The 27,999-nt window shown below is 38.6% G+C and overlaps 2 protein-coding genes, 3 long non-coding RNA genes and 1 pseudogene across 6 annotated transcripts; 3 read left to right on the top strand and 3 right to left on the bottom strand.

The window, feature by feature from the left end:
- The first annotated feature begins 42 nt into the window (after positions 1 to 42).
- On the top strand, positions 43 to 27,914 carry LOC123471183 (annotated as a pseudogene).
- On the bottom strand, positions 1,021 to 2,348 carry LOC123471188. The gene is made up of 4 exons (XR_006645360.1): positions 2,220 to 2,348; positions 2,017 to 2,163; positions 1,937 to 1,957; positions 1,021 to 1,874 (listed from the first exon to the last, which is right to left on the bottom strand). It is a non-coding gene; the product is annotated as an uncharacterized LOC123471188 (long non-coding RNA).
- Positions 2,687 to 7,381, top strand: LOC123471179 (hemocyte protein-glutamine gamma-glutamyltransferase-like). Its single transcript, XM_045172142.1, has 20 exons — positions 2,687 to 2,737; positions 2,948 to 3,083; positions 3,167 to 3,208; positions 3,285 to 3,512; positions 3,590 to 3,693; positions 3,757 to 3,955; positions 4,031 to 4,164; positions 4,239 to 4,374; positions 4,448 to 4,674; positions 4,740 to 4,917; positions 4,982 to 5,147; positions 5,212 to 5,315; positions 5,384 to 5,493; positions 5,556 to 5,647; positions 5,704 to 5,852; positions 5,926 to 6,239; positions 6,309 to 6,432; positions 6,507 to 6,667; positions 6,746 to 6,882; positions 6,955 to 7,381. The coding sequence occupies exons 2-20, from the start codon at positions 3,050 to 3,052 to the stop codon at positions 7,094 to 7,096; spliced, it is 2,781 nt and encodes a 926-aa protein (XP_045028077.1). The 5' UTR covers positions 2,687 to 2,737; positions 2,948 to 3,049; the 3' UTR covers positions 7,097 to 7,381.
- Positions 8,107 to 8,999, bottom strand: LOC123471190. Its single transcript, XR_006645362.1, has 2 exons — positions 8,737 to 8,999; positions 8,107 to 8,682 (listed from the first exon to the last, which is right to left on the bottom strand). It is a non-coding gene; the product is annotated as an uncharacterized LOC123471190 (long non-coding RNA).
- LOC123466485 lies at positions 10,464 to 11,307 on the top strand. The gene is made up of 4 exons (XR_006645359.1): positions 10,464 to 10,616; positions 10,687 to 10,930; positions 10,991 to 11,110; positions 11,168 to 11,307. It is a non-coding gene; the product is annotated as an uncharacterized LOC123466485 (long non-coding RNA).
- Positions 22,372 to 23,987, bottom strand: LOC116918643. Of its 2 annotated transcripts, XM_045172144.1 has the most exons (5): positions 23,691 to 23,987; positions 23,531 to 23,603; positions 23,010 to 23,450; positions 22,786 to 22,887; positions 22,372 to 22,711 (listed from the first exon to the last, which is right to left on the bottom strand). In XM_045172144.1, exons 1-5 carry the CDS (start codon positions 23,913 to 23,915, stop codon positions 22,593 to 22,595), a joined length of 960 nt encoding a protein of 319 aa, XP_045028079.1. In that variant the 5' UTR covers positions 23,916 to 23,987; the 3' UTR covers positions 22,372 to 22,592. The 2 variants fall into 2 exon arrangements, with proteins under 2 accessions (XP_045028079.1, XP_045028078.1); XM_045172143.1 differs by having other exon boundaries at positions 23,531 to 23,987.
- Positions 27,915 to 27,999: the final 85 nt, after the last annotated feature.

Below are 27,999 nucleotides of genomic sequence, written 5' to 3' on the forward strand. Positions count from 1 at the left end.
GTGTTTTGCACGAGCAGTTAATACTATTTTTTATTTTTTCTGCTGACGTTTCCGAAGGTCTTTTTCTCGGCGTTCGATATAAAAAGGCCGCTGCAAATCTACTGCTCTTCAGTTGCAAACCGTGCATTTGCAAATACCAATCTCTAACGCAACGCAATCTTCATCAAAATGTGCTCATTCTTCAATGTTGAGGTTTGTTTGATTCTATTGTAAAAGCAGATATTATTGATTTTGGTTTTCAATTCAAATTTGTTCCATTTTGCAGTGTACAACGTTGCTGGTAGCTGCTTTGGTTTTCTCGGCATCCGACGCCCATAAAAAAGGTTTTAAAAACTCAACAAAATTCTATTATTTTTAGTAATATTTCGAAGATTAGATCCAATATCTATTTATTGATTTTTATGTATAGGAAGAGGAGGCGGCGGGAGTGGAGGTGGTTACGGTAGCTATGGTAAGTGTTGCTCCTTGCACGTCCGAGACCAACCAGGACAAGGAAAATAGATATTGACAGCTACAGAGTTTTAAAAATCAAGTAATGAATTTGTATAATTATCAGGTGGCCAACAAAGTCTAGGACATGGCGGTGGTCATACATTACCGATGAGTTCGGGACACGCTGGCCATTCGTCGCATGGAGGATACGGTGGCCACATCTCTCCAATGATAGGGGGACATCACAGCAGTCCCGCAGCACCCGTGAGCGGGGGGTACGGAGGTCAAATTGCGCCAATCAGCGGAGGATACGGTGGTCACACATCACCCGTGGGTGGAGGGCATTTCAGTAGTCATGCTGCCCCCGTTAGTGGTGCGTATGATGGACATGGTGCACCAGTTGGTGGAGGATACGGAGGGCATCCTTCTCCTGCGAGCGGAGGGTACGGCAGTAGGCAAGCGGTCCGTCGGCCTAAGAGTGGAGGCTACAGCAACAATCACGCGTCACCTGTGAGCGGAGGATATGGTGGTCATGTTGCGTCAATGAACGGAGGATACGGTGGTCATGCTTTGCCAACCAGCGGAGGATATGGAGGTCATGCAGCATCGGCAGCCAAAGGTTACGGTGGCCCTGGATCACAAATGAGCGGGGTATATGGAGGTCATTCTGCACTGATGAGTGGAGGTTATGGAAGTCACGCTGCTGGAAAAGGCTACGGTCGTTAAAAAAGGTTAGTTTAACAATGGCAGTAGCATAATTTTGTTACAATGGCATATTTTGATTTGCGGCACTTTCGTAACCGTTGCTGTTCGAAATATTTCTTAACAATTTCATGCTCAGAAAAATATTGGCCTTTCTTTATATTCCAGGCAGTTAGAAAAAAGCTTCAATAACGTCCCAAGATCTGCAATCCGTCCACTTCAATTGAATTAACCAGTCGATAAAAGAAGAATTTCCAGTCTGGAAATTGCCGTCCTTTGATCTAAATAAAACGAATTTTCTGAAAATACACGTTTTTTATTCATTAAACCGCGATACTTGATACCATTTTTTAAAATTCTTTCATAATTAATGAATACCAATACTTATTTAGATCTGTGCACAGTTAACAGGTCAGTAATTGCATACATGTATTGTGTATCAGATTGTGGCTATCTTGTGTCCAGTGTGAATTCCAGAGTATAGCAGTGTCTACTGCATAATCTGTCAGTTGAATCTGTTGGATCCAAATAAAAGTAATGTAACCTAGTCAGAGGTTGGACCATCAGTGGACCGTGTAATATCTTTTTGCATTTGGAGTTGTTTAGTAACTTGCTTAGCCGAAAGTTGACTAGACCTATAGCGTGTTTTATAGTCAGCTGAGGGGAAACACCCGGAACTACCTAGACAAAGACTTTGAGACTGAATTCAATCCGCTTTACATTCCCTCTTCCAATTTTCCCTATTATAATTTGAAACTTAGGTAACATTTAGCAACATAGTCAACTTAAGCAAGAGGATTACTTTTTACGTATAACACGAAGTCTTGGGAAGGAAAAATTAAAAAGCGTTGGATTATACAAATTAGTTTGAACTTATCAAACCTTGGTTTGAAAACGTTGGTTGCAGTCTCGACTTTTAAAAATGCTGAATAAGATACTATATTGAAGCGCGTACATGTAGGGTCTAACGCAAATTGTTCCTTGGAAAGCAAAGCCAGCGTGCTCTCCAACTCGGCTTTGTTCCTTTAACTAATAGAAATGGGGCAATTCAGTTGTAATACCATTTGATTATAAGATTTCCATACGGCAGATAGAACAGTTCGAGCGGTACATCCACTCTCGCGATTCAAAAGAAACGAATAACTTGAGCTGGTAACTTTGCTGGTTTTTAGACTGTAGACCGGTTACAAACGCACTCGGAGCCATTGCAACTTCGACTTGCATTTTCGTTCAGTAGTTATGCTACTTTTAATGTCACGGTAGCTCTGGCGATGGGATAAAATTACGTCAACACTGAATACCACTCAGTTTGAAACAATTAAGCGTGACCAGACTAGCCTAAATAGTCATCGTGAGATGGTACACGGGGAGAGACCTGATGACATCAGATACCCATGAGCCAAGTAGGACTGGAAACTGGAAACTGAAATAATCGTACCCTGACGTAACTTGATATGCATCTGTTAAGATTTTCATTTCTCTAAATAAGCTCAAAATTTTAAGGCTACATTGATGTGACAAAAAGAATATAAATAGAGAACGTAGACGGAGGATAGAATTGTCTTGTTTCTGCTGTAGTAGCGAAATCACAGGGAACTTTAAGGTTAGTTACTTTGTACTCGTTTCTCTGATTTGTAATTGATTTTGTAATCATAAGAGATGATCTCTTCTCCCAAAAAAACTCATGTACCGTAGTTCGTTTAACCATAAGTTAATCCGACAATTTGTTTAGTAATTGGTGCCCAACATACCAGTTATGATGTTTCAATAATGTAACAATCTGAAACTACTTCATTTTGTTACAATCTTGAAGGGCATACGTCTTTCCGTCGGCACTGCTATACTGAGCCATTTCCGCTGATTCAACGCGACCACAACTTTGTTTTCTCTGCAATTTTTTCTCCTCGAAAGCACAATGAGTTCTCCACTGAATCAATCTGGCTCTCCAGGTAAAAATAAAAAATAATAATAATAATAATCGGCTTTTTAAAAATAGTGCCGTCATCTCCTCTAACATCAAAAAACAATTCAGGCATGTTACGTCGTTCGATGATGAATCAACAAGGATCACCAAGTAACTGGATCAAAAATTAGCTACTATAGAAATTATTGTGAAAGCCATTTATCTTTTACACTAAACAATTTTACAGCCTTATTACGTCATTCCATGAGCGGAAATTCAGGATTGAACAATTTGGCCAATTCGTCGGGCTTTGCTCGTCGTAACGCCGATCAAGATGGCATGGGGAACAACGCGAGTGCCCGTTCCGGTGGCAACAGTGCGGCTTATCGTGCATCGCTGGTGTCGCACTACGCCGAAGACTTGGACAGACGTCGCCGCGCTGAACGAGCTGTCGAGGAAAAACTAACCGACGGAAGTATTTTCTAATTAATTTCCAATTTCTAATTTTGAAGTCAATATTTTTGACACATTTTTCATCTGTTCCGAACAAAGTGCCTTCAGACAATTTGAAGATCGATTCTGTTGAGTTGTTTGCTCGAGACAATGCCAGGGAACACCGGACCGATCGCTACGAAGTCGTTCTTGATTCTGGCCGTGTAATTCATTGTATCCATCAGCTATTCGGCGTTTCACTAAACTAATGTTGCACAAAATAACAGGATATTGGATCACCTTCTACCATGGCTAGGTCCAGGTCGATGACGAATATGGCGTCAATGACTTCTATGGATTATCACTCATCTTCTTCGCCGTCTACAGCAGTTCTTCGTCGTGGCCAGCCGTTTTTCATGGCTGTGCGGATGAAGGACCGCAATTTCGATCCGCGTCGTGACGTTTTACGCGCAGTGTTTACTTTCGGTAGCACAATGAAAATGATACTCTAGCGATTTTCAACGAAACGATAGCTTTAATATTTTGTTCTCTTTTGGTTAGGCCCGAATCCCCAAGTCACCAAGGGAAGCAAAGTGGTTTTGCCTTTCCACATGAATCAACGTGAATTCACCCGAGCTCCACAGAAATGGGACATGCGGATCCATCAACAGGAGGGTTTCAATATCTCTTGTCAAGTAAAATCATTTCAAACTAATTAGAATATGCTACTACCATAACTAATCATAATTTTTCCTTCTTTTATTTGCAGGTTCATATTCCTGCAAACGCACTAGTCGGATTATGGCGAGTGAACATCGAAACTACCACGACAACGCCGGGTGCCCGCATTGACGAATTCCGTTGTAAAGACGACATTTACGTCTTGTTCAATCCGTTTTGTCGAGGTTGGACTTCTTCATCATCATATTTTGATTAGACAAGCCCAACTAAAAATGTTTATTGTATACATTGCAACAGAGGACTGTGTGTACTTGGACGATGAGGAACTCCGTAGAGAGTATCTCATGAACGACACGGGCAAGGTGTTTGTTGGTACCCATCACCGACCTAAAGGCCGTCGCTGGATCTACGGACAGTTTTCCGACGTGGCCTTACCAGCCGCTCAACTTTTGCTCGGCCAATCCGGTCTCAACCCAACGGAAAGAGGCAATCCTGTCCAAGTTGTCCGTGCCATCGCTTCAATCGTAATCAACATCATTTTCAAAGTTTCTAGTAGGCTATCATAGTAATGTTCGTATTGATTGTGTAGATCAATGCGAACGAAGGCTTTGGATTACTGGAAGGCAAATGGGAAGGTTCGTTTGAAGACGGAGTTTGTCCATGGGTATGGACAGGAAGCTCCAAAATCTTCGAACATTATCTACGCAATGGATCTAAGCCAGTCAAATACGGGCAGTGCTGGGTTTTCGCAGCCGTGGCTACTTCTAGTACTGATATTTGACTAGGTTTAAAGTTAAGTATTTTAGGAATTCATTTAACAATTAAAAACAGTTTTCCGCGCTTTGGGTATTCCTTCCCGTCCCGTTACCAATTTCGTCTCTGCACGCGACACAAATCACACGCTGTCGGTCGACAAGTATTTCGATGTCTTTGGAGATGAGATGAAAGGTGGCCCAGATGGCGACAATCAAGATGCCTTGTGGAACTTCCACGCTTGGTAGTGCAAGAGATACACAATTTGACGTAAAGGATGTTCACTGATTTGTTGGTTGACTTAAAAGGACTGAAGTATGGATGTCACGGCCCGATCTGCAAACCGGTTACAATGGCTGGCAGGCAGTTGATCCGACTCCTCCTCCTCAATGTCGACAGAACAGCACCGGAGGTTCTTTAAAGAAATCCAATGATTTCGGTTTTCCACTAAATTTTTTAAATTTCTGTTATTTTATTTAGCTGATCCAAAAAGCCGAGGTCCTTTGGCCGTCGAAGGTTTCCGTCGAGGTCCGTCTTCGGTTGAGTCTGTCCGTCGTGGTGAAATTGGATTTGCTTTTGATACTCCATATGTATTATGTTTCAAATTTAACCAATACCTTCAGAAACTAACTCTTTTACTACTTGATGTTAGCTTTTCGCGGAAATCAACGCTGAAGTCACCCACTTCCAAGAAGACGAGACATCCCATTGGGGATTCAAGAAGATCCCTGTGAACAATTATCAGTAAACAAATACTTCACAAATTTATTTGAGCAACTGAAATCAGTAGCTGATAATAGGGTTGGGCGATTGATTCTGACCAAGCGACCGGGAGCTGACGATGATGTCAGCGATGCTGATGTAGAAGATATCACTGGTCTTTACAAGACTCTCGACAACACGTCTCGCTACCAAAGACAATCTGACGGATGTTTCAATTCCCTCTTTAGTAATTTCCTACAGTTTTTTTTTTTCTTTTTTTCTTTTTCTTCGACAATTTAATTAACGGCTCGCTTTCAAAGACCAAGGGATGACTTCACCGTATCTGGAAAGGAGAGATAGAGAAAGAGATGTGATCCAATATCCAGGAACTTCAGTGCGTCGTCCAAGTGCAATGGACATCGCCCGTAAACCCTGGTACGATGAATCACGCTATCCAGCTGATTCAGGGAAAACAGCGGCTGATCGTATGTCAGCCATGAACGCAGCCCGAAGTGTTGATCGAGCCCAGCCCATTTTTGATTCCCGAACTCTCAATGAAGACGTTCAATTCGACTTGGTTGAGCAAGAAAAAGTTGCATGGGGACAGCCTTTTAATGTGCAAGTTCTCATCCAGGTATTCTTAAATTCTGATTAGTCTGTTCAGCTCCGTATTTCAAAATTCGATGTCAATACCACTTCACAGAACCGTTCTCAAGAAACGAGAACCATCACGGCATACCTATGTGCCAATTCTGTCTATTACACAGGAGTCACTGCCCGCCGACTTGGCCGTAGCGATCGTCAGTTTGTCCTTCAACCAGGAAGCCGTCAGTGTTTTGTTCTTTCTTTCTAATGTTTGGAAAGCCTAGTATCTTGAGCTAATTTTTGTAAATTCAAACAGGAGAAACTATGCAACTTCGAATAAGCTGGGAAGAATACCGTGAACGAGTTGTCGATTACGGTCACATTAAGGTGTTCGCCATGGCTTCAGTGCAAGAGACTAAGCAATCGTGCAGCGCAGAAGACGACTTCCAGCTGGAGAAACCAAAGTTGGATATTCAGGTAACTACATAAGCCCATAAATGTTTGTGTTTCAGGAAACAGATAATTTCAATGCTAAAAATAACCTCCGTTTACCAGGTGCGAGGAAATCCCCAGATAGGCCAGGAATGCTTTGCTACTTTCTCGTTCATGAATCCAGTGCCAGTTACCCTGACGGAGTGTGAGTTTTCATTTGAAGGATCGGGTCTGGTTCGTGCCCAAACGGTCAAATACCGGTGAATTAACAAAAATAACGACATAATGGAAACATTTGACTGAAGATGTGATTTTGTTTTTTTATTCTTTAGTGACGTTAAACCGGGAGAGATGATCAGCTTCGTTCAAAAATTCCTTCCCCGGTTTAACGGTGAGCGCAAACTGGTTGCAACATTCAACTCTCGAGAACTGGGTGATATTGTCGGCTCTCGTCCAATTCATGTCCGTGAGTAACCGACGTCCCACACAGTCGGATTGCGAAACCCCAACGACTTGACGTTTTGAGCCTCTTACTTGGACTTCCCTAAAACAACTTGGCAAATTAATAAAACCATTTTATGACTTTTCACTATATATGCATACTGATAGCGTTAAAATTGATGCCATTATCTCGAATGCCATTTAAGCCCTTTATTTTCCTCCTTTCTTCCGCTGTATGGTTCAGGTTACTGAAATTGTTGTTATCCTTACTTTCTCGGTGACGGTGTACTCAGCAGGAATAAATTTTCACCAAGCAGATTTTCCGCATTTCATTTGAAATTAGCATTTTGTTTTATTGGAACCGCAGCGGTAAGAATATTTCACATTTATATTCCGAGTCTATGAACGAAGAACGCGGTTCATTGTTATGTCTTCACAACTGAATTACTTTTCATTTTGTCAATAGGCCATAGTACATCTTTGTTTATCCTATATCAACCTGCAGGCCAACGAAAAGTTGAAAGGAAATCAAAGCGTTATATCATATTCGAAATGTCCATAAATCCTGAAAACCATCGCGTGGGGACATCAGTGCCTACAAAATCAAAGATTAAACAAAATTCTTTATATCCTATTGCTATATTCTTTAAAATTTTCCGCAACAGCCAAGCCTTTGGTCATATAGCGGTTTGTCGGTATCAGCTAGTAGTACTGTGCACGTCGTGGCCTGGCCAGAACATGTCCACAGCCTTTTTCATGTTTTTTTTCATTGTCCTACATTTTTTATCACAAGTTAATCACGGACATATATATTTTTGATATCCAACAAAGCTATAAACACCGAAACTCTCATTGAACAATGATCTGGAGACGGCAGCGATACCAGATCTGATGATTTCTTTCAGGATGCATTCATTGAGCCCGATTGAGCCATTGTTTTCCTACTTTCTTTTGTTTCACTTTTCACCAAATGCTACCAGGACATTTTGCTATCGCTATACAGCCTGTGAATAGGATTGACAGTATTTTTCTTGGGCTGATTATAAACGTGAATGGATATATTTGTAGCTCATTATAGGCTGCAACGAGCGCCTCAGTAGATAAAAGTAGCCTATTTACCACGACTTTATCAAGCTTCCTAGTCACCCTCGTTACCGAGAGTTAAAGCTGACTTCTCATTGAATTTTTTACTTAGAATATAGAATTAAACACACCATAACATTGGAGAATAAGGGCATTTTGATAAAGATTGCTTTAGAGGTTGGTATTTGCAACTGCACGGTTTGCAACTGAAGAGTAAGAGATTTGCAATGTCCTTTTTATATCGGGCAAGCATGAAAAGACTTTCAAAAGTGTCAGTAAAAAAGAAATTTGATTGTATAAGCTGCTCGTGCAAAACTCGCCATCATTGCCTAGACTTGTGGTATTACCAATGCCACCCTCCATCTCACCTCCGAAGAACAAACGGAAGTTGCGGACAAAGGGGAGTGAGGAAATAGCTATCCATGCGAGAGAAAAAAGATGTTGGCTCCTCACGTTCCGTGACCACCAACCTTCAGCCGCCCTCTCCTTCAATGTTTCTATTAGATTTGTTGCACGGAAATTCCCAAGACTAAAGCCTAACATTCAATTTGTTGGTTATGGACGTAAAAGTTTACTTTGTTTTGTTTTACATGGATTTGGTTCCAGCACGTCTAAATTTTGTTTTCTTTCTTATGAGACTGTACTGAATGTTTCACGAGATGGCAAAGAACTTAGAAAATCAGGAGTTAAACGCATGAGTCACATACCACGATCAGAGATTGCGTTCTCCTATGTGTTGCAGAACGATTTTAACAAACAGGAGCATTAATTCCATATGCTACCCGATTACCCGACCCCATAATGACAATAACGAGTAATGGAAAGACTATTTTGTATTGCAAAAATTGTTCTACTTAGCCGGGGGGTAGGGGAGTCTACCGATGATACAGTCTGCACTTTTTCCAGACATTTAATACCTAGGGCAAAACAAAAGGTGTCTGGACTGACATTACCCAACCCCCCTTATGATGATTTTGCGCCAAAACCACCCTACCTCTCCTTAAAAAGGTAAACTATTAATATTCTCTACCCACAGATGGCTTTTTAAAAAAAAATCGGTGTTCACCTTTTTGTGCAGGATACTGTACAGTATCCTGCACAAAAATCCGAACACCGATTTAATTTTTTAAAGCCACCTATTGGTGGGGTAAAGGGTTTTCTTTTTGGTTTGTTTTTCTTTAAGAGGGAGGGTAGACGGGGTGATGGACACATAGGGCAGGGTTGGGTAAGTCTAGACATTTTTTTATGCCTTAAGGTATTACGCTTTAAGTATCGTTCAGACTACAGCTCTTTTCTACGTATAACGTATAACGTATAACGTTAAAAGTTAACGTTTGTACTTCGTAAATTTCGCTGCGTTTTTTACGGAGCCCTATTTACGTAAATGTGTTCGTAGACTGTTCAGACTACACTGTCAAATTTACGTAGAGTAGGCTAGATTCTGCGGAGATTCTAGCGTCTGCTGTAGATTTTTGTACCTGTTGTAGCTCTTTGTTATATTTATTGATAGATGTTCTGAGGACGAAACGTTCTTCTTCTGACTAATTTCTTGAAGACCTAAAATAGAATAAGCAATAAACCAAAATAGTTGCAAAAGATTTCATGACATAATATTTACTTTTTGATTTTCTTTATCGGTGATTTTTTGGGGGGCAACTTGAATTTGTTAGGGGAATTCTTTTTGGTAACTTTAGTAGGCGCCATATTTATTTTTAAAATAAAAATTAAAAAAATTAATTATTAAATTTACAATTCTACACCTGACATATCCCAGAATGAATAAACAGGAGAGAAAACCTGAAAAAACAAAAGAATGTAGACAAGCGTAATAGATTTTGGCTACGTAGTGCGTAGAACGTCCCAAAAACTTATGTAAAAATGAGATCAATCTCATTTTTACGTACGCTCAGTTTTGACTTCGTTTTGACTACGTTTTGAGTTTACGTATTACGTACTACGTAGAGCGTTGTGTCTGAACACTCTTCCGTTCCCAGCTACGTAACTCGGAGCGTAAAAACGTTATACGTAGTACGTAAAACGCTCAAAAAGGCTGTAGTCTGAACGTGGCTTTAAGGCAAGTAACAGGTCGGGACATTTTTGCAACCCCCAGGGTGGTGTGTTTTTTTAAACGACAGTTGGAAATGTTGGACTTAGGCTGTATTATATTCTATACCCAAATAAATTAGATAGCTGCTTGTGCATAATGCTGTCAATACCGATGGCATATGTGTAGAGGCTCTTATTGCGACGCTGTTGATCAGTGTTCGATTCCCGTTACTGAATAGACCTCCTGCACCTTGCGGATAGCAGGATTCTTGTAGTCCGACAACGCTGTCGGCAGCCATCTTAAGAAAACTCCACCCTTTTAGTACACAGGCTCTTATGGAAGTATTTTTTCAAAGTGATTTTTGTCTTAACTGGATTACAATTTCGACCAAAGAAAAATAGTGAAAAATACTACATAATTCAGGTAATCCGTAGAATGTAAGTTTTCCACTATTGAAGTAGTTGAAGTCATATTAATTAAATGTTTTGTACAGGGCATCCCCTAACATGTCAAAGTTCTATAAGAAGTGTGTTGTCAAAGGGTGTCCTAACAATGGAATAGGAGATAAGTCAGTTGGCGTACGGTTCTTTGGTATTCCTGTCTCTCCAGACAACAGATACCCATCGGACTCAATAATTATTCAGCAATAAGAAGAGAACTCTGGTTAGCTAGGTTAAACATCAATGATGCTAACATCAAAACAAAACACTTGGTGTGTAATCTTCATTTTGCATCTGGTAAGCTCCAAATATTGTACTTTACTCATAACCATTTATAAGCTTATTTGACTGTCATAGGAAAACCAAGCTACTATTTACAGAAAAATCACCCAGATTGGGCTCCTTCATTATCATTAAACAAAGCTATCACAGATAGCACTCGTTTACAAAGAAGAGTGTTGTATACCTACAACAGAGGTATACATTACAAGTTCATAGACATTTCATATATTTATTATTGTATTGTTGTTGCAGAGGCTATGTTTATGAACACTTTAGCAAACTATACCCAACGCAAGAAGGAAGATAATAGCAACATTACGAAAGATAGCGTTCTTTTGCCTCGGTTGGCAAACTATCAGAATAGTTGGAAAGGTCGAATAATTGGATTACAGCATTTTCCACAAATTCCTCCTCGCACATGACAATCTAAATAATTTGGAAAAATCAATTACCAAGTGTTTCAGTGGGAAAATGTTAAAAATTACAAGTAAACTATACATGTGTGGGTCCTATATATATAAACAATGCCCATATGGATTGCACAAAACATTTAATTAATATGACTTCCACTACTTCAATAGTGGAAAACTTACATTCTACGGATTACCTGAATTATGTAGTATTTTTCACTATTTTTCTTTGGTCGAAATTGTAATCCAGTTAAGACAAAAATCACTTTGAAAAAATACTTCCATAAGAGCCTGTGTACCAAAAGGGTGGAGTTTTCTTAAGATGGCTGCCGACAGCGTTGTCGGACTACAAGAATCCTGCTATCCGCAGGGTGCAGGAGGTCTATTGCGAAAATATTTGGTATCGTTATAACATTCTTTATTCGAATTGGCTGGGAATATTAATTACTTCAAAACGAAGGGGTTTATAATTTTTTAAATTATAAAATAAAAAAAAGAACATATTGCTCGATAAAAATTTGTTTCATACATAATCGAGAATTTCTCGTAAGGTAACCACAATGATTCAACACCTCATCTGGAATCGAACACCGATCTCCAGCATCACATTCAGTGTCAATGGTCAGTTGTCAATGGCGTAGGTGGGTCAATCCGCGCGGATTTGACAAATCCGATGCGCGACCAACACTCGGATTTCGTTGAAATTTGGTAAGTGAATCAATAAATATGTTTAAAATTTATTGGCCAAAGGATTTTTTTTTGCGCAATTAGGGAAAAAGTTACAGCAAAATGAAAATAAGATTTTTTCATTTTGCCGTAACTTAGGATTTTTCCGCGTTTTCATTTTTATTTATTTATGACTAGTTTTTATTTCTCTATTGTTTTTTGAATAAGTACGTCTTATTCAGTTTTTCACGCTCTTTTTAATGGTATTTTATTGTTTCAAAATTTTTAAATTTAATTACGTCATTTAACTTTTAAATGTTCAGAGTGTGTCTTACAAAAGTAGACCTGAACAGATTCGCTTCTGAGATTTATTTGTAATTTTTGCACTAAAAAAAAGAGGACATATCATAGTATATGCTCTATTTTTTTCGCTAGGGTTAAATTCTCCATAGTGCCGATTTAATTGTTTGAAATCTCCCTATTTTGATGTAAAATATTGGCTTCGGTGGCCATTTTCACTCATCCCTTTACCCTGTCACCCCTTTTTTACCAATCCGCCAAGACCGCCTGGGGTAGTCATGGTCAAATCATGACATATATGTCCTCTTTTTTTTAGTGCAAAAATTACAAATAAATCTCAGAAGCGAATCTGTTCAGGTCTACTTTTGTAAGACACACTCTGAACATTTAAAAGTTAAATGACGTAATTAAATTTAAAAATTTTTAAACAAAAAAATACCATTAAAAAGAGCGTGAAAAACTGAATAAGACGTACCTATTCAAAAATCAATAGAGAAATAAAAACTAGTCTTAAATAAATAAAAATGAAAACGCGGAAAAAATCCTAAGTTACGGCAAAATGAAAAAATCTTATTTTCATTTTGGTGTAACTTTTTCCCTAATTGCGCAAAAAAAAAATCCTTTGGCCAATAAATTTTAAACATATTTATTGATTCACTTACCAAATTTCAACGAAATCCGAGTTTTGGTCGCGCAACGAATTTGTCAAATCCGCGCGGATTGACCCAGGTGTATCGTTTCTGAGTGTGGTGCTGGAGATCGGTGTTCGATTCCAGATGAAGTGTTAAGTAATTGGGGTTATCGTACGAGAAATTCTCGATTATATATGAAACAAATTTTTATCGAGCAATATGTGCTTTTTTTTTTATTTTATAATTTATAAAATTATAAACATCTTCGTTTTGAAGTAATTAATATTCCCAGTAAACTCGAATGAAGAATGTTATAACGATACCAAATATTTTCACAATTCCGCAACGGGAATAGAACACTGATCTACGGCGTCGCAATCAGAGCCTCTACACATATGCCATCGGTATTGACAGCATTGTGCACAGGCAGCTATCTAATTTATTTGGGTATAGAATATAATACAGCCTAAGTCCAACATTTCCAACTGTCGTTTAAAAAAACACACCACCCTGGGGGTTGCAAAAATGTCCCGACCTGTTACTTGCCTTAAAGCGTAATACCTTAAGGTATTAAAAAAATGTCTAGACTTACCCAACCCTGCTCTATGTGTCCATCACCCCGTCTACCCTCCCTCTTAAAGAAAAACAAACCAAAAAGAAAACCCTTTACCCCCAACCAATAGGTGGCTTTAAAAAAATTAAATCGGAACACTGAACTATTTTTTTTAAGCCACCTATTGGCGGGGTAGTGGGTTTTTTGTTTGTTTTTCTTTAAGGGGAGGGTAGACGGGGTATTGGACACGACAGGGGGTTGGGTAAGTCTAGACATTTTAAAAAGGTGCCTTAAGGTATTACGCTTTAAGGCAAGTTACAGGTCGGACATTTTTGCAACCCCAGGGTGGTGTGTTTTTAAAACGACAGTTGGAAATTTAGGCCTTGGGCTTGGTAATGTTGCTTACCGAAACAATTTAGCTTATGTTCCAGCTGCCTGTAAATGTTTATGTCGCTGTCAATGGCGTAGGTGTAGCGTTTCTGAATGTGATGCTGGAGAACGGTGTTCGATTCCAGATCAGGTGATGAGTTAATATGGATAACTTACGAGAAAATCCCGTTCATATATAAAACAAATTTTCATCGAGCAATATTTGCTTTTTTTGTTTATTAAATAATTTTAAAAACAATAATCTTCTTCGTTCTAGAGAAATTAATATTCCCAGCAAATTCGAATGAAGAATATTATAACGATACCAAATATTTTTCAATTCCTTATTGCGAATCGAACACTGATCTACGGCGTCGCAATCAGAGGCTCTACACATATCCCATCGGTATCGACACAATTGTGCACAGGCAGCTATCTAATTTATTTGGGTAAGCAGTATTACACAGCTTGTGTTCAACATTTCCAACTGTCGTAAAAAAACACACCACCCTGGGGGTTGCAAAAATGTCCCGACCTGTTACTTGCCTTAAAGCGTAATACCTTAAGGCATAAAAAAAAGGTCTAGACTTACCCAACCCTGCCCTATGTGTTCATCACCCCGTCTAAAAAACAAAAAACCCTTTACCCCGCCAATAGGTGGCTTTAAAAAATTAAATCGGTGTTCGGATTTTTGTGCAGGATACTGTACCATGAGAGCCAAACACACACTTTACTGTATGTTTTGCTCGTCAAAAAGGGCGTGTGATGACGCCACATCTGGCAACTCAGCCTCCATCCCACCCTAACTAAGAAGCTCACAGATCCAGTCTCCTTTTGTCTAGCGTGTATCAAAGACTCCCTCCCCGCTCAAATACAGCTTGAATAAAGTTCATCACTTTCGTTCATTTCACTTCATCACCTTTTACTTCAACACACTGACTGGAGTTTTAAAAAAGGTTTTTTTTTTCACCGCAGCCTTTTCGCTTATCTAAGAAGGCTACCTTTGCCTTCTTACCCCCTCCCCCCAACAAACACCAATAAAAGACAAAAACATTTTTGTTTGAAGTTTAAAGCAGTGCATTTTTAACTATAGCCAAAACATTATAGCACCTAAACACACTCATACTCACACAGACACACACATGCACACAAGAGGTAATTTTGACTAGGTAATTTACATCAAAGGTCGATCAAAGGTATAAAAATTTCACACACAGATAAACACACACACACACAGATACAGTAATCATCATTCACTTTGAACGCTTTTGCGTTTTACCATAAGCGCCCGTGTTAAATGCGCATGACTCCGACCCGCTTATTCTAGTCTAACATATAAGCTATTTCTTATACATTTATATCGCTTAATAGCTAAGACAATTTTCTATTTAGCGGTGAGATTGAAAAATTTTTTGATTTCTGATTGCTGGTTTTTCCGTCAAAGTAAAACCCAGCTATCTTTGAACATGGTGTTTCTTACATGTTACTTTTTTGGAAAAGGGGTTTTTTTTTTTTTTATTGTACTTATGACAAACGGCTTATGCACTAATACTTTTCTTTTGGATGTCATTCTTCTGTAGATGCTAGAAATCCCCTGGTTCTAACTTATGAAATGAATTTTTCCTGACACACACGAAATTTTTAGGGATTGGGGGGGGGGTCCCCCTCTGGCATACTCCCAGTACCACCCGCTGAACCTTTGTTCAGCGCGCGCTTGTAAGTACAAAGTAGAGGGTGGTACTGGGAGTATGCAGGGGGGGGACCCCCTTCATTTTTTTTTAAATTAAAAAATTTTTAAAAAAAAATTAATTCAGGGAATTCATTTCATAAGTTAGTACCAGGGATTTCTAGCATCTAAAGAGGAATGAAATCCGCATCAATGCCAACAAACGGCGTGCAAATGGTTCAAGCTGTTTGTGTACAATTAAATAAATAAAAACACCCTTTCTCCATAAGCTAACATGTAAGAAACACCATGTTCAAAGATAGCTGGTTTTACTTTGATGGGAAAACCAGCAATCAGAAAATTTTTTCAATCTCACCAATAAATAGAAAATATTTTTAAAAACAAAGCAATTATACGTTTGACCAGAATAAGCGGGTCGGAGTCGTGCGCTTTTAACACGGGCGCTTATGGTAAAACGCACAAGCGTTCAAAGTGAATGATGATTACTGTACGTACAGAATTTTGTGAATGCACGCAACTAATAACTCAAGCTACTCATAGGAGAGTTGGTAATTATAATTTTAAAAGCTCTGCCAGGCAGAGGAGGTTGGACCGGACGTTCTGACACCGGTTGTGGTTTATTCACCAGGTTCTTAGATGGAAGCAAACCCTAGAATAGACAGCAATATATGTTGCAAACAGATTGCGATGGTGATTGTCAATAGGGGAGACTGGAGTATGCCGGGACACCGGGTCAAGAGAGACATTTGGGGGAAAAATAGTAGATTTTATTAAAATTAAAAATTTTTTTAGTCTTTTATTTAGATACATACAATCTACTTTGGGATAAAATTTGGTTGAGTACTTTGGTTCAATAACTGATACAGTTATTGACAAAACTAAAAAAACGGTTTTTTTAGTTAATTTTGTCTCCGCCAATTAATGTTTCTAGAAAAAAATAATCGCAAATGGCTTGTTAATTTAATATGGAAATGAAGCTTAATCATTTCTTTATCGTTAAAAACACAAATTATAATTTTCCATCAATTACTGTAGATAATATTAACGTTTGTAATTAATATAATTAATTATTATTAATTATTAAAATTATTATTAATAATTAACGGCTTGTAAATTTAATATGGAAATGAAGCTTAATCATTTCTTTATCGTTAAAAAGAAAAATTAATTATCGTTAATTATAAATTATTATTAATAATTAACGGCTTGTAAATTTAATATGGAAATGAAGCTTAATCATTTCTTTATCGTTAAAAACAAAAATTATAATTTTCGATCAATTACTGTAGATAATATTAACGTTTAAAAAAATAGTCTTTATCGGGAAATCAGGACAGTTGTTGTTGACTAAAATGGGACATTAGTGGGCGGGTTTGGCCATCAAGCCCATCACTCATCACCGAGCCCATGACGCCAATACTGTTCCTTACAATGATAAAAAGCAATCGATTATTCAGTATATTAATCTATTACAATAAGCCCAACCCCCACCTATCTTGTAATAAGGGTTTTTTATCATATAAGAAAAAAGTTTTATTAACACAATAATCAAATTGAAACATTTATTAACTTATAGAGTCTATGCAGTGGGACGCTATTTCAATTTTTACAAATTTTTTTAATGAATTTTAAGACGAAAACGGAGGACGTCCCTCACCACCCACCCTAGTGTCCTCACTTACCCCTCAAAATAGGCTCCTCCCACGAATATAAGAAAACTTTAAATGTCTTATATGAAAAATGGTTTATTATTAAATTATATAAAAAATATGGGGGGTACTTTACAGTATGGAATACATAAAAACAAAATAATAAATTAATTTAATGATTAGTTTGGGAGATATAGGGGGAAAACAAACACCGTCCCGGCTTACTCCAGTCTCCCCTACTTGGTCTGGCTGCTACCACCGAAAGCACGGCAGGTGAGCTTAAGTCTAAAAAAATATGTTCCTTACTACTACGGGATTCTTCGCCATACTACTTGTCAATCCCGTACATAAAATCAAAAATTCGCTTAAGCTGATCGGCATGTTCATATTTTGCGATTTTTCTCAGAACGTATATCCAGGAATTTATGAACACTTTCCATTTTACCAGCACTTGTTGCCGTTTGCCATGGACTACGGCATTTCGTGTTAAAAGCGAAAGCACTAGCTGAGGCTGAGTGAACCTGTTGTCGCCTGTTCCCTCGTTTACGAGGAATTCGCTATCTTTACAACATGTGTCCTTTAAAGCTTTGATATATCCTTGCACATCAACGTCCCAAAAACTACTGAATCGATTTGAGTTAGGTAATAACCGTATGCGACGACAAAAAGACACCAAAGCTGGCCCAAAAAAGCAGTTCATTGCAACTGTCATTTCATTTATCAACATTGTCGCCAGTCGTCGCCTCTCCTTGAAGTAACATAAGTTGTATTCGTTTGGCCTGTTGTTGCTATTCGATTGATTCGATTTGAAAATTGGCGAATTTTTTTAAATGATAGTTTTGACTGATTTTTCCGGTTATGTACCGCCATGATTGAAGATATTGGCTCCAGTTGGTTAATATTTTGCTTTGTCTGCCGTGGATTGCCGCGTGCCGCCCTTCAATGGCTATGTCAATTTGGGCTAATGTGAAGAGGTTTCCCGACGAACCAGAATTTTTCAAGAAATTTGGGTCCTCTTCACATTGCCTCTTAAGTTCTAAAAGAAAGGCATAAGCGTCGAGATCCAGTAAGAGACCCTGTTCCGCGTTTCCTTTTTATTATTTTTTCTGTATTTAGAATTTTTTATTCAGCAGTTTCCCTGATTTAGAGAAATCAGATATAATAGCTGCTTGTGCATACACACGAAAAAACGATTGGGGCAACAGAGACCATTTGGACTTCAAGGCCTGACAACGAAGCGAACCATCAGTGGGTGACATATGAGTGCCTATAAAACTATATATAAATAAAGACATTTTCGTGTCCTTTTAGTCTGAGATACAGATTCGGCTGTGAATTTTGTGAACCACATCCCGCAAAGTAGAATGATAGTATGGTCCTTTCACTCTCTAGTCCCGGATAAAACTCAGCTTAGACCTGCTATGATATAGTTGTCTATCTCTCGGAGGTATAATTGGTTAGAATACGCTGATTAATTAACGGCACATTGACGAACATGGAGAGTAATGCACATGAACTACACTTTGTTTCCTATTTTTGGCAGGTCATTTCATTTTATTGTGTTGATTGGTGATCGGTGAGACACTGGTTGCCCAACCTGCTTTACCGGAGACTTTAAAGTGAACAGCGATAAATAAGGCGTTTGTAATTAAAATTAGATGAAGCACTTAGGCTTCGAGCCGCATGACAAATAGTTGGTGCTGAAAAGTTTTGCAAAAGATTGCCGCCGTAATATCTGTTGGAGGCTCTGGCGCCCATGCCAACCGAAGACCGTCGCAGTGTACGGAAGTTTTAACGTGTCTGCCACAGCAACAAAAATATTATTTGTCATCATCTGAAATAAATCACGGGAAATTGAAGAATTCATTTAATTGTTTGGCGATAGCTGTCCTGGAATGCAAGATAGAAATAGAGGACAGCTAAGAATATCGTTGCGGTTCGGGAGGGATATGTCGACCACCTAATTGTCGTGGATGACCGATCTCCAGTTTATACCTCATGTTTTCATGTTGATTCCTGTTGTACGAAATACACAATATTACACTAAGCATTAAAACAAATCTCAATGTTATTTACTTTGCCTGTCGTTCCCTTAAAGAATGTTTTTACAACATGAAAAATAAATGTACATTTATCAAATATACTGTATATGTAAAAATCTGAGAATTCAATAAGAATATCCCTTACAATACCTATTTATGTATGCATTCTTGGTAGATGGCTAGGGAAATGCATCAGATGCGAGGGGTAGTCAACTCATGATTTGGGTGTACGAATATTTAAATAAAAATATATTTTTTGGTATTTTTTATATTTTTTGGTATTTTTTATTTTTTTTCATATTTTTTATATTTTTTCATATTTTTTATATTTTTCGTATTTTTTTCGTATTTTTTCATATTTTTTGTATTTTTTCATATTTTTTTCGTATTTCACATATTTTTCATTTTTTCCCACCCCTCATAATGATTAAACACAGCAAGAAAAAAGTAATAAGAACAGGCAGTTTCACACAGAATATGATTTTATTGATTCCTGAAGGGACACAACTGTTTCATTTGAAAGACGCACTTCCGATTTATTTTGAGATACAGAGAATGTAGGGGAAGGTACACTGCATACATAATATTCACAAGGGTGCAATCCATGGGAAAACATTGCTTGCTCAATTAAAAGACCAGAAATTCGTTGCTTTTTATTATCTAGTATAAACCAATCACAAATAACGCCCACATTTTTATCACCTTCTTTCCAATCATAAATTGGCTTCGTCGAATCTTTTTGGAAGCATTAATTAAACTTAAGGAAAGTACATGACCAACCATAACTCGAGATTTTTTCTTTTTAGAATTATTTTCACAGGCAAATAAACACCAATCTCCTATTCGGATTTTTCTTTTTCAACTACTCGAACAATCAGTTTTTTTGCTAACAAAAAATTGTGTCCCTGAGTTACCCGCTTAGAACGGTCATTACTTTGTTTTTTCACTCCATTTTCACACATCCATACAACAGTCCTTTTTTAAACGCGACTTGAGATCCGTTACTTCTTGTAACAACAACAAATGCACTATTATGAATTACATTTTCTGGGTCATTGTGAGGTCTTGGACTATTTTCGTTTCTCAAGACACATTTTTCCAGTAATGAAGAATAGTCATTTAATTGTCCTTCAGATATCACATTAAGTAGACTTTGCTCATATTCATCCAGTACATTCCTATCTAATGGATCGTTGCCCTCGTCTTCAAGCTCCTCACATTCGTCAAATTCATTAACATCGTCTTCTTTTGGGGCTGGATTCTCCAAAGGCTCGTTTAATTTGGCAGCTAATCGTGAATCAAAAGCAAACACCCGATCGTCAGGATCGGCTACATCAACCCCTAATTTCATCAAAGCTGCTTTTGCGTCTATTCTCGCTCTGTCCATAGTAACCCTTATCTCATCTGTTGACGGAAGAATATTGCACACAAAACTCTCCTCAGAACCGCCGTATCGCTCAAGGTTTTTAACATGCCTTGGGTATACGATGTTGTCTGAATGTCCGAGTGCAGTTAACCGTAATGCCACATCAACTTTTTTACAACGACTATAAATGAAATCTAGTAGGGTAAAATTCAGCTGTGTGCTTCCTACGGGAGTGAATGAACGGCAAGCTTTGAAATAGGATTCGCACGGTTGACTTGAAAAGAGCCACGGCTTGAAGAGTTGAGGGGTATCTCTTAGCTTTGTTATCAACATAACTAAAGCATGGGCATTTATCTCTACACATAAATATGCGTTCAAAGTAATAAAGTGATTGCCAAGAGGGTATACATTATCACAACTCATCCAGTAACGCCAGTATCGGAGCTCGAAAACCGATTTCCACATTCTATAAACACGATCTAAGGGGGAAAGTTTCTTATCGAGATAACTGGATGTTGAATTATCCATAAGTTCAAGATAAAAACAAGTCCCTTCAGATTTTGGCACATATTGAGACAACAATTCACGAACGTGTGGCTTCGAAAGGCGACGAACCGCATCATAATTCATCTTGTCCTCAAGAAGCACATCTCCAACTCTTAGCCCATGTCGATCTTTACCTATGATCTCTTGAAGAGCGACTATGTGAGCTGTAGTAGCTATAAAGTTTCCCAATGGAATAGATTTTTGGGTTTTGTTCAATCTTGTTCTTAACTTTGCTCCTAGATGTGTAACGTCTTGGAAAAAGATAATACAGCTGGGAAGAAAATCACATACGAAGAAAGGGAAACTTCTTCGAAGACTGTGGGGATCAGATATTGAAAGACCAGTTGGATGCTCGGTTGAATGGCTCGGATGGCTGGAATGTACGTCAGATGAAGCTTGTGGTGAAGGCGGTATAGAAGCTCCGAGGCGGATACGATTTCTCATCACTTTCATTTCACGTGAGTCGCCGTCAGCTGAATAAGCAGCAACTTCTATTCCAAAGGCTTTAAGTTTCAAAGCCACAAAATTGAGTCGGTTGTTGACGTCAATAGAAGTATATTTGCTGTTGGTGCCGAAAGAAAACAAACGAAGAGGAGATAACCCATCAAGAAGTGGTTGAATCATCCCTATCATGACGAGACTGAAAGAAAATCACATCAACATCAATTAAGTTATGCTCAATAACTTTTACTTTTCTGAACCAAAAATAATGCTTACCTGGCTCTGTCGTACTGGTTGAACTGTTTCACGATATCTTCGGTCGTCCGGGCAATGAATACATCTAAATCGGGAAACCCGTTGTCTTTTAATGGAGCTGAAAAACCAACCAGTGAATTAGTTTTTTCGTGGTAATCCACGCATCCGAGAACTCCAGTTGCATCCGCCGATAGCACGACGATTGGGGGGGCGTTGTTTGTTTTGAGGTATTCCACCACGGCAGAGAAATTTATGCCGTCTTGGGATGGGAGATCAAACGTTCGAAGACGGTCTTGTATAGTTGAAGGCGAGGGAAAAATTCCAATAAAGTTGCTGTGAAAGATCTCGTAGATACGACGGCCTCCAAGGATCCAAACATTGATACAGAAATGTTCAAGAACAACGTCGTCGTGTCTTAACCCTTTAGGTTTCTTTCCAAATTGTTTTACAGCTTGCCGCATCATTCTAGTTAAAAGAGATTGACCAGCAACTTCAAGAGGATTTTCTTGATTAAGAGAGGCGAATTTTTTTTCCATTTCTTGAATTTTTGAACGAAGAAATTCGTTTTCCTTGCGGAGGCAAATTTCCGCGTCAAGTTTGTTAACGAATTCAAAATAGTCAGAAATGCGACTTTGTTGGGGCTGTGAAGAACTTTTTCTTAATTTGAGTTGCCGTCTATCGAGTCTACTATTCCAATTGATTAAAGATGATTTATGACGGGAGTTGCTGTGCGGCAATACGGCATCTCCAGTCTGTTTGTCTCACATACTCTTACTATTATCTTCTTCATTCAACGACGATGGCAACATAGAAGTCTCGTTGGATCTTTTGCTTCGATGTTTGTGTGCAGTCGACTTTCCTTTTTCAAAATCAAAGTTACCTGAGAAAATTGTAAATAAAAGAATTAGCACGAATAAGCAATAACAACTTTTTATTGGAAACAAATAGGCTTACCATTATCATTTGATGGTGAAGAAATTTCTGATGGGCTGTGATATCCACTTCCATCGTCACCGTTACTATCATTTGTTTCGTCCCCAGCAGCAAGATCAATAACTAAAGAAAGCAAAATATTTCAAATATTAGGAAGATAGTTTGCGATTTCGTCGTAACATGGAACAATTCTTGTGTCAATTTAAGTTTTTGCTGGATAAGTAATGAACAAAATAATGTAATACCTGAAGTAGTAGATTTCCTTTTTCGTGAAACTTCATTTCCACTGTTGGGTGTAGAAATAGCAGTTGATTCTTCCTGGTTTTGATTTGTTGTTGGACTCGCTGTGGAAACTTTCTTGGTTTTGTTGTGTTCAGCATTTATGTGGTTAGTGAAGTTTGAGATTTGCCAGGAGGATCCTTCCTTACTTTGCTGTAACTTGTAGGTCTTGTTGCAGAAGGTGGAAGCAGATGTTTTAAATTTGCACGTAACAGTATTTCCAGCCACTCTGAACTGATTTTCACACTCCATGTTCTTTCTTTTCCCCCAACGTAAAATGCAGTCTTCTAGTCTCCCTTCTAGTGCTCTGATTTCTTCATTTGAAGGTTTAGGCCTACTGTTTGCCACGGATGATGTATGCTGCTGCCCTTCTGTGTGTGCCAAATCTTTGGTTGGCATTGTACGATCTGAATGTATGCATAGAAATAGTGATGTAGTAACATGTTGAGCATAACATATAAATATGCATTATAATGTCTAAAATTACCTTTTATAGTAGGAGCAGGGTCTTTAATCTTTGTCACAACTTTGAAACTAGCCTCAAGTTCTTTACTCACTTTCTGTATAACACGTAAGACCATTTTGTCACCAATAGAAAACTTAAATTTGTCAGGACATAATTTATAAATTGGGCCAAAGAGTTTTACTTTGTCTTCTTCACTCATTTTGCTTGCAATGTCAACATTTCCCATTTCTCTTACGGAGCTTTCAAGTTCTTTAATTACTTCGTCATTGATTTCGGCCATAACTCGAATGCCGACTAGATTGTTCGTGGATAGAATGTGTTTCAGATTAAGTGGGACAATAACTTGGTTTTCTTTCAGTAAACCCCAAAAGTTTTCTAATTCTTTGTCAGTTTCTTCGTCATTCATTTTTAAGCTTTAACAAAGTCCCGATTCTCAAAATCTCAATCACGATGTTTAGCAGACGGTTAAAAACATTAATTTTCGTGTTAAAACTTTACATATTTTTATATATTTTTATATTTTTATATTTTTTCATATTTTTTATATTTTTTCATATTTTTCATATTTTTTCCTTAAAAATACGGGGGTGTACGGATATTTTTTCGAGTTGACTACCCCTCGATCAGATGTTACCAAAAAAGAAAATGAGGATCAAATGCACCGACATTTGCAAAAACTCACATTTTCAACACAATTTTAAACTGCATCTTTACCTGTACTTAAATATATCACCTATCTTTACCTACCAGTAAAAAGTGTGCCCTCAGGATTGCTTGTACATGATTTAGATATATTAGGTGATTTAGATGGTAGAAGGTGTTGCAAGGTTTTACAATTCCATCTTGAGGCTCAATGTAAGTTGCATAATTATTATATCTACTTTATAGTGACCATGAAATCGGCATACGAAAACAAGCTTCCGTCAAATCTAGATTTTTCTGACAGCTCAATCATTCATTCATTTATAGTGTTATTGCTATCATGGGTATAATGTTAACCATACTCGCTAGTCAGCTGTGAAAGAAAACGCTTTTCCACTTAACATCGATTTAAACCACAAAATATAAATTGATCTTTGCCTCAACAATGAAACTGCAGAAATGAATGACATGGAATCTGGAAAAAGGTAAAATGCGGACCCCGAATGCGCAAGGAGTAAACTGTGGGCTTGTAGCCGCAGGTTATCTCGCAAAGTCTTGCGGCAGTCCGTAGCATGTGATGATCAGCTGGAATTCGGAGCATGACAGCGCATGTACTGCTGTAGTGCCAGAGCTTTATTCAGTAGTAGAAAATATAAATTTTATCAATACGGTTTTCATTTATTTAGTTAAAATCTTCACTACTATGTTGCTTAGGTGATTTTCAATGTAGTTCATTTTTTAGAATTACCCTCTACCTGGTGATTTTTTTTCTTCAATGAAAATCTTGGGACGAGAGCTAAGTGTCAACCACTTATTTTCTGTGCTAAATTAGCGGTATATAAGGCTTGGCATTCAAGTTTAGGTTGTGGAACAGTGTGCTCTTGTAGTTTGGAAGACATGGGCATTCGATGATGAGCGTCACTGTTCCCGCAAAGCTGAAAGACAAAGCTAAAACCGTGTTCTAGAGGAGAACGTTGTCAGGACATCAGGTTGTGTATGCCACGTCCACACAAAGTCGATGGGTTGCAAGAATAGCAGAGGCTCCCGGGCATGCAGGTCGAGAAGGAGATGGCCATCATTCGCGGTGTGATATATCATCGAGTCTGTTGCATGCTTTCGAGACATATTGCGGATGTCCTGAGGCCGAATGGACGGTTCATCAATGGTGAAGTTCTTCCAATTTCATCATGTGCTTGGTCCGTAGAAGCATAGATCTAGCGTAACAGGTTGTCGGAAGATGACACCTTTCCTTGGGTGAATACGGAAAAACTAATAATTTTTCATTCTCGTAATCTTTAAAAAACAAATTTATATGATTATTATTATGATTTTTTTTCGTCCTTTTAGTTCTAAACAAAACCAGCAATTTCTGTGCAACTGCAACGAACGGATCAAAGCCGGAACGCACAAATTTTTGTAGATTGTATTGATATACAAGTCGGACACATACAGAGTTCATTATGGTCTGTTACGAATGTTTTCATAGACGTAAGTTTTTGCCGTGATATTACCAGACCTCATTACTATCCTTGTTACTGAATGTTATGCTGATTTCTTTAACTCTTAACCTTATTTGATTGATACTATCAGATTACGTGGCCTAATTGTTAAGGTACCGGCTGCATAAGCGGGTATTGCGAGTTCCGAGTCTCGGCAAAGGTTTTTTAAAATCCACAGTTATGTATATTTACGTGCTTTGTTCTCTGTAGTTTCATTGCTTGCGTGTTGTATACCTTACGTGAAATAAATATGACATTGCACTGTCATTACCCTATACTACGATAAATTCTTTTGTTAGTTGGCTGATAGTAAACGTAAAAGTCTGATACATTCAAAGTTCATTGTAGTCTGCAGCGAGGCGTTTCAATAGGTAAAAGTGTTTACCGTGAGACTTTACCCAATTTCTAGGTAACCTCATTACTGCGAATTACTGCTGACTGAATGGAGTGATTTTAAGGTAAGTAAACATGATAATTAAAAGGCTGATTTTAAGGTGGGGTGTCGCATATCTGCTAACTGTCAGTGTGTGTTACCCATGTCACGGAAGAAGCCTTTTCCTTCAATCCGTGGATGCAAAACAAATAAAACAATGAGCAACAAGGGTACTTTTAAGCATTGGTCTTGGGAATTCCCGCGCCATAAATCTATTAAGGAATATTAAAAGAGGGGATGGCTGAAGGTTTTTGGTCACAAAACGTGAAGAACTGACATCTTTTTTTTCTCGCATGGATGGTTATTTCGTCTCTTCTCTTTGTTCGCACCATTCCTTTTGTTTTTTTGAAGGTGAGACGGGGGTGGCATTGGCAACACCACAGTTCTAGGCGATGCGGACGTGTTTTGCACGAGCAGTTTATACAATTTGTTATTTTTATTTTTTTTTTTTGCTGACGTTTCCGAAGGTCTTTTTCTCGGCGTTCGATATAAAAAGGCCGCTGCAAATCTACTGCTCTTCAGTTGCAAACCGTGCATTTGCAAATACCAATCTCTAACGCAACGCAATCTTCATCAAAATGTGCTCATTCTCCAATGTTATGGTTTGTTTGATTCTATTGTAAAAGCAAATATCATTGATTTTGGTTTTAATTCAAATTTGTTCCATTTTGCAGTGGACAACGTTGCTGGTAGCTGCTTTGGTTTTCTCGGCATCCGACGCCCATAAAAAGGTTTAAAAAACTCAACAAAATTCTATTAGTTTTAGTAATATTTCGAAGATTAGATCCAATATCTATTTATTGATTTTGATGTGTAGGAAGAGGAGGCGGCGGGAGTGGAGGTGGTTACGGCGGCTATGGTAAGTGATGCTCCTTGCACGTCCGAGACCAACCAGGACAAAGAAAATAGATATTCACAGCTACAAAATTTTATAAATCAAGTTATGAATTTGTATAATTATCAGGTGGCCAACAAAGTCTAGGACATGGCGGTGGTCATACATTACCGATGAGTTCGGGACACGCTGGCCATTCGACGTATGGAGGATACGGTGGCAACGTCTCTCCGATGATAGGAGGACACCACAGCAGCCACGCAACACCCGTGAGCGGGGGCACGGAGGTCAAATTGCGCCAATCAGCGGAGGATACGGTGGTCACACATCACCCGTGGGTGGAGGGCATTTCAGTAGTCATGCTGCCCCCGTTAGTGGTGCGTATGATGGACATGGTGCACCAGTTGGTGGAGAATACGGAGGGCATCCTTCTCCTGCGAGTGGAGGGTACGGCAGTAGTCAAGCGGTCCGTCGGCCTAAGAGTGGAGGCTACAGCAACAATCACGCGTCACCTGTGAGCGGAGGATATGGTGGTCGTGTTGCGTCAATGAACGGAGGATACGGTGGTCATGCTTTGCCAACCAGCGGAGGATATGGAGGTCATGCAGCATCGGCAGCAGGTTACGGTGGCCACGGATCGCATAGGGGTGGAGGATATGGAGGTCATTCTGCGCCGATAAGGGGAGCTTATGGAAGTCATTCTGCTGGAAAAGACTACGGTCGTTAAGAAAGATTAGTTCAACATTGGCAGTGACATGGTTTGCTAAACATTCGTACTAGTTTCTTTCGAAATGTTTACCAAAAATACGATGAAAGGAAAGTTAGCAAAAATGTTATATTCCATGCAGCTAGGACACATATTCAATGGCATCTTCATATCTGTATTCGTCCCACTCCAATCGAATTAGCCATATGGCAATAGACACAACCTGCAAAGAAATGTTTACCCCTTGTTCCAGTGAAACGATTCCGGAAAATAAACGTTTTTTCATAAAATCACAATTTGTTTTTCTGTTTCACAATATATTGTTGAATTTCTAGTTGTTTTGCCGGTTGTGTTGCCACTTTAAGCATATACTCT

Source organism: Daphnia magna, linkage group LG4 (genome assembly GCF_020631705.1).
Source record: "Daphnia magna isolate NIES linkage group LG4, ASM2063170v1.1, whole genome shotgun sequence".
Classification (NCBI taxonomy): Eukaryota; Metazoa; Arthropoda; class Branchiopoda; order Diplostraca; family Daphniidae; genus Daphnia; species Daphnia magna.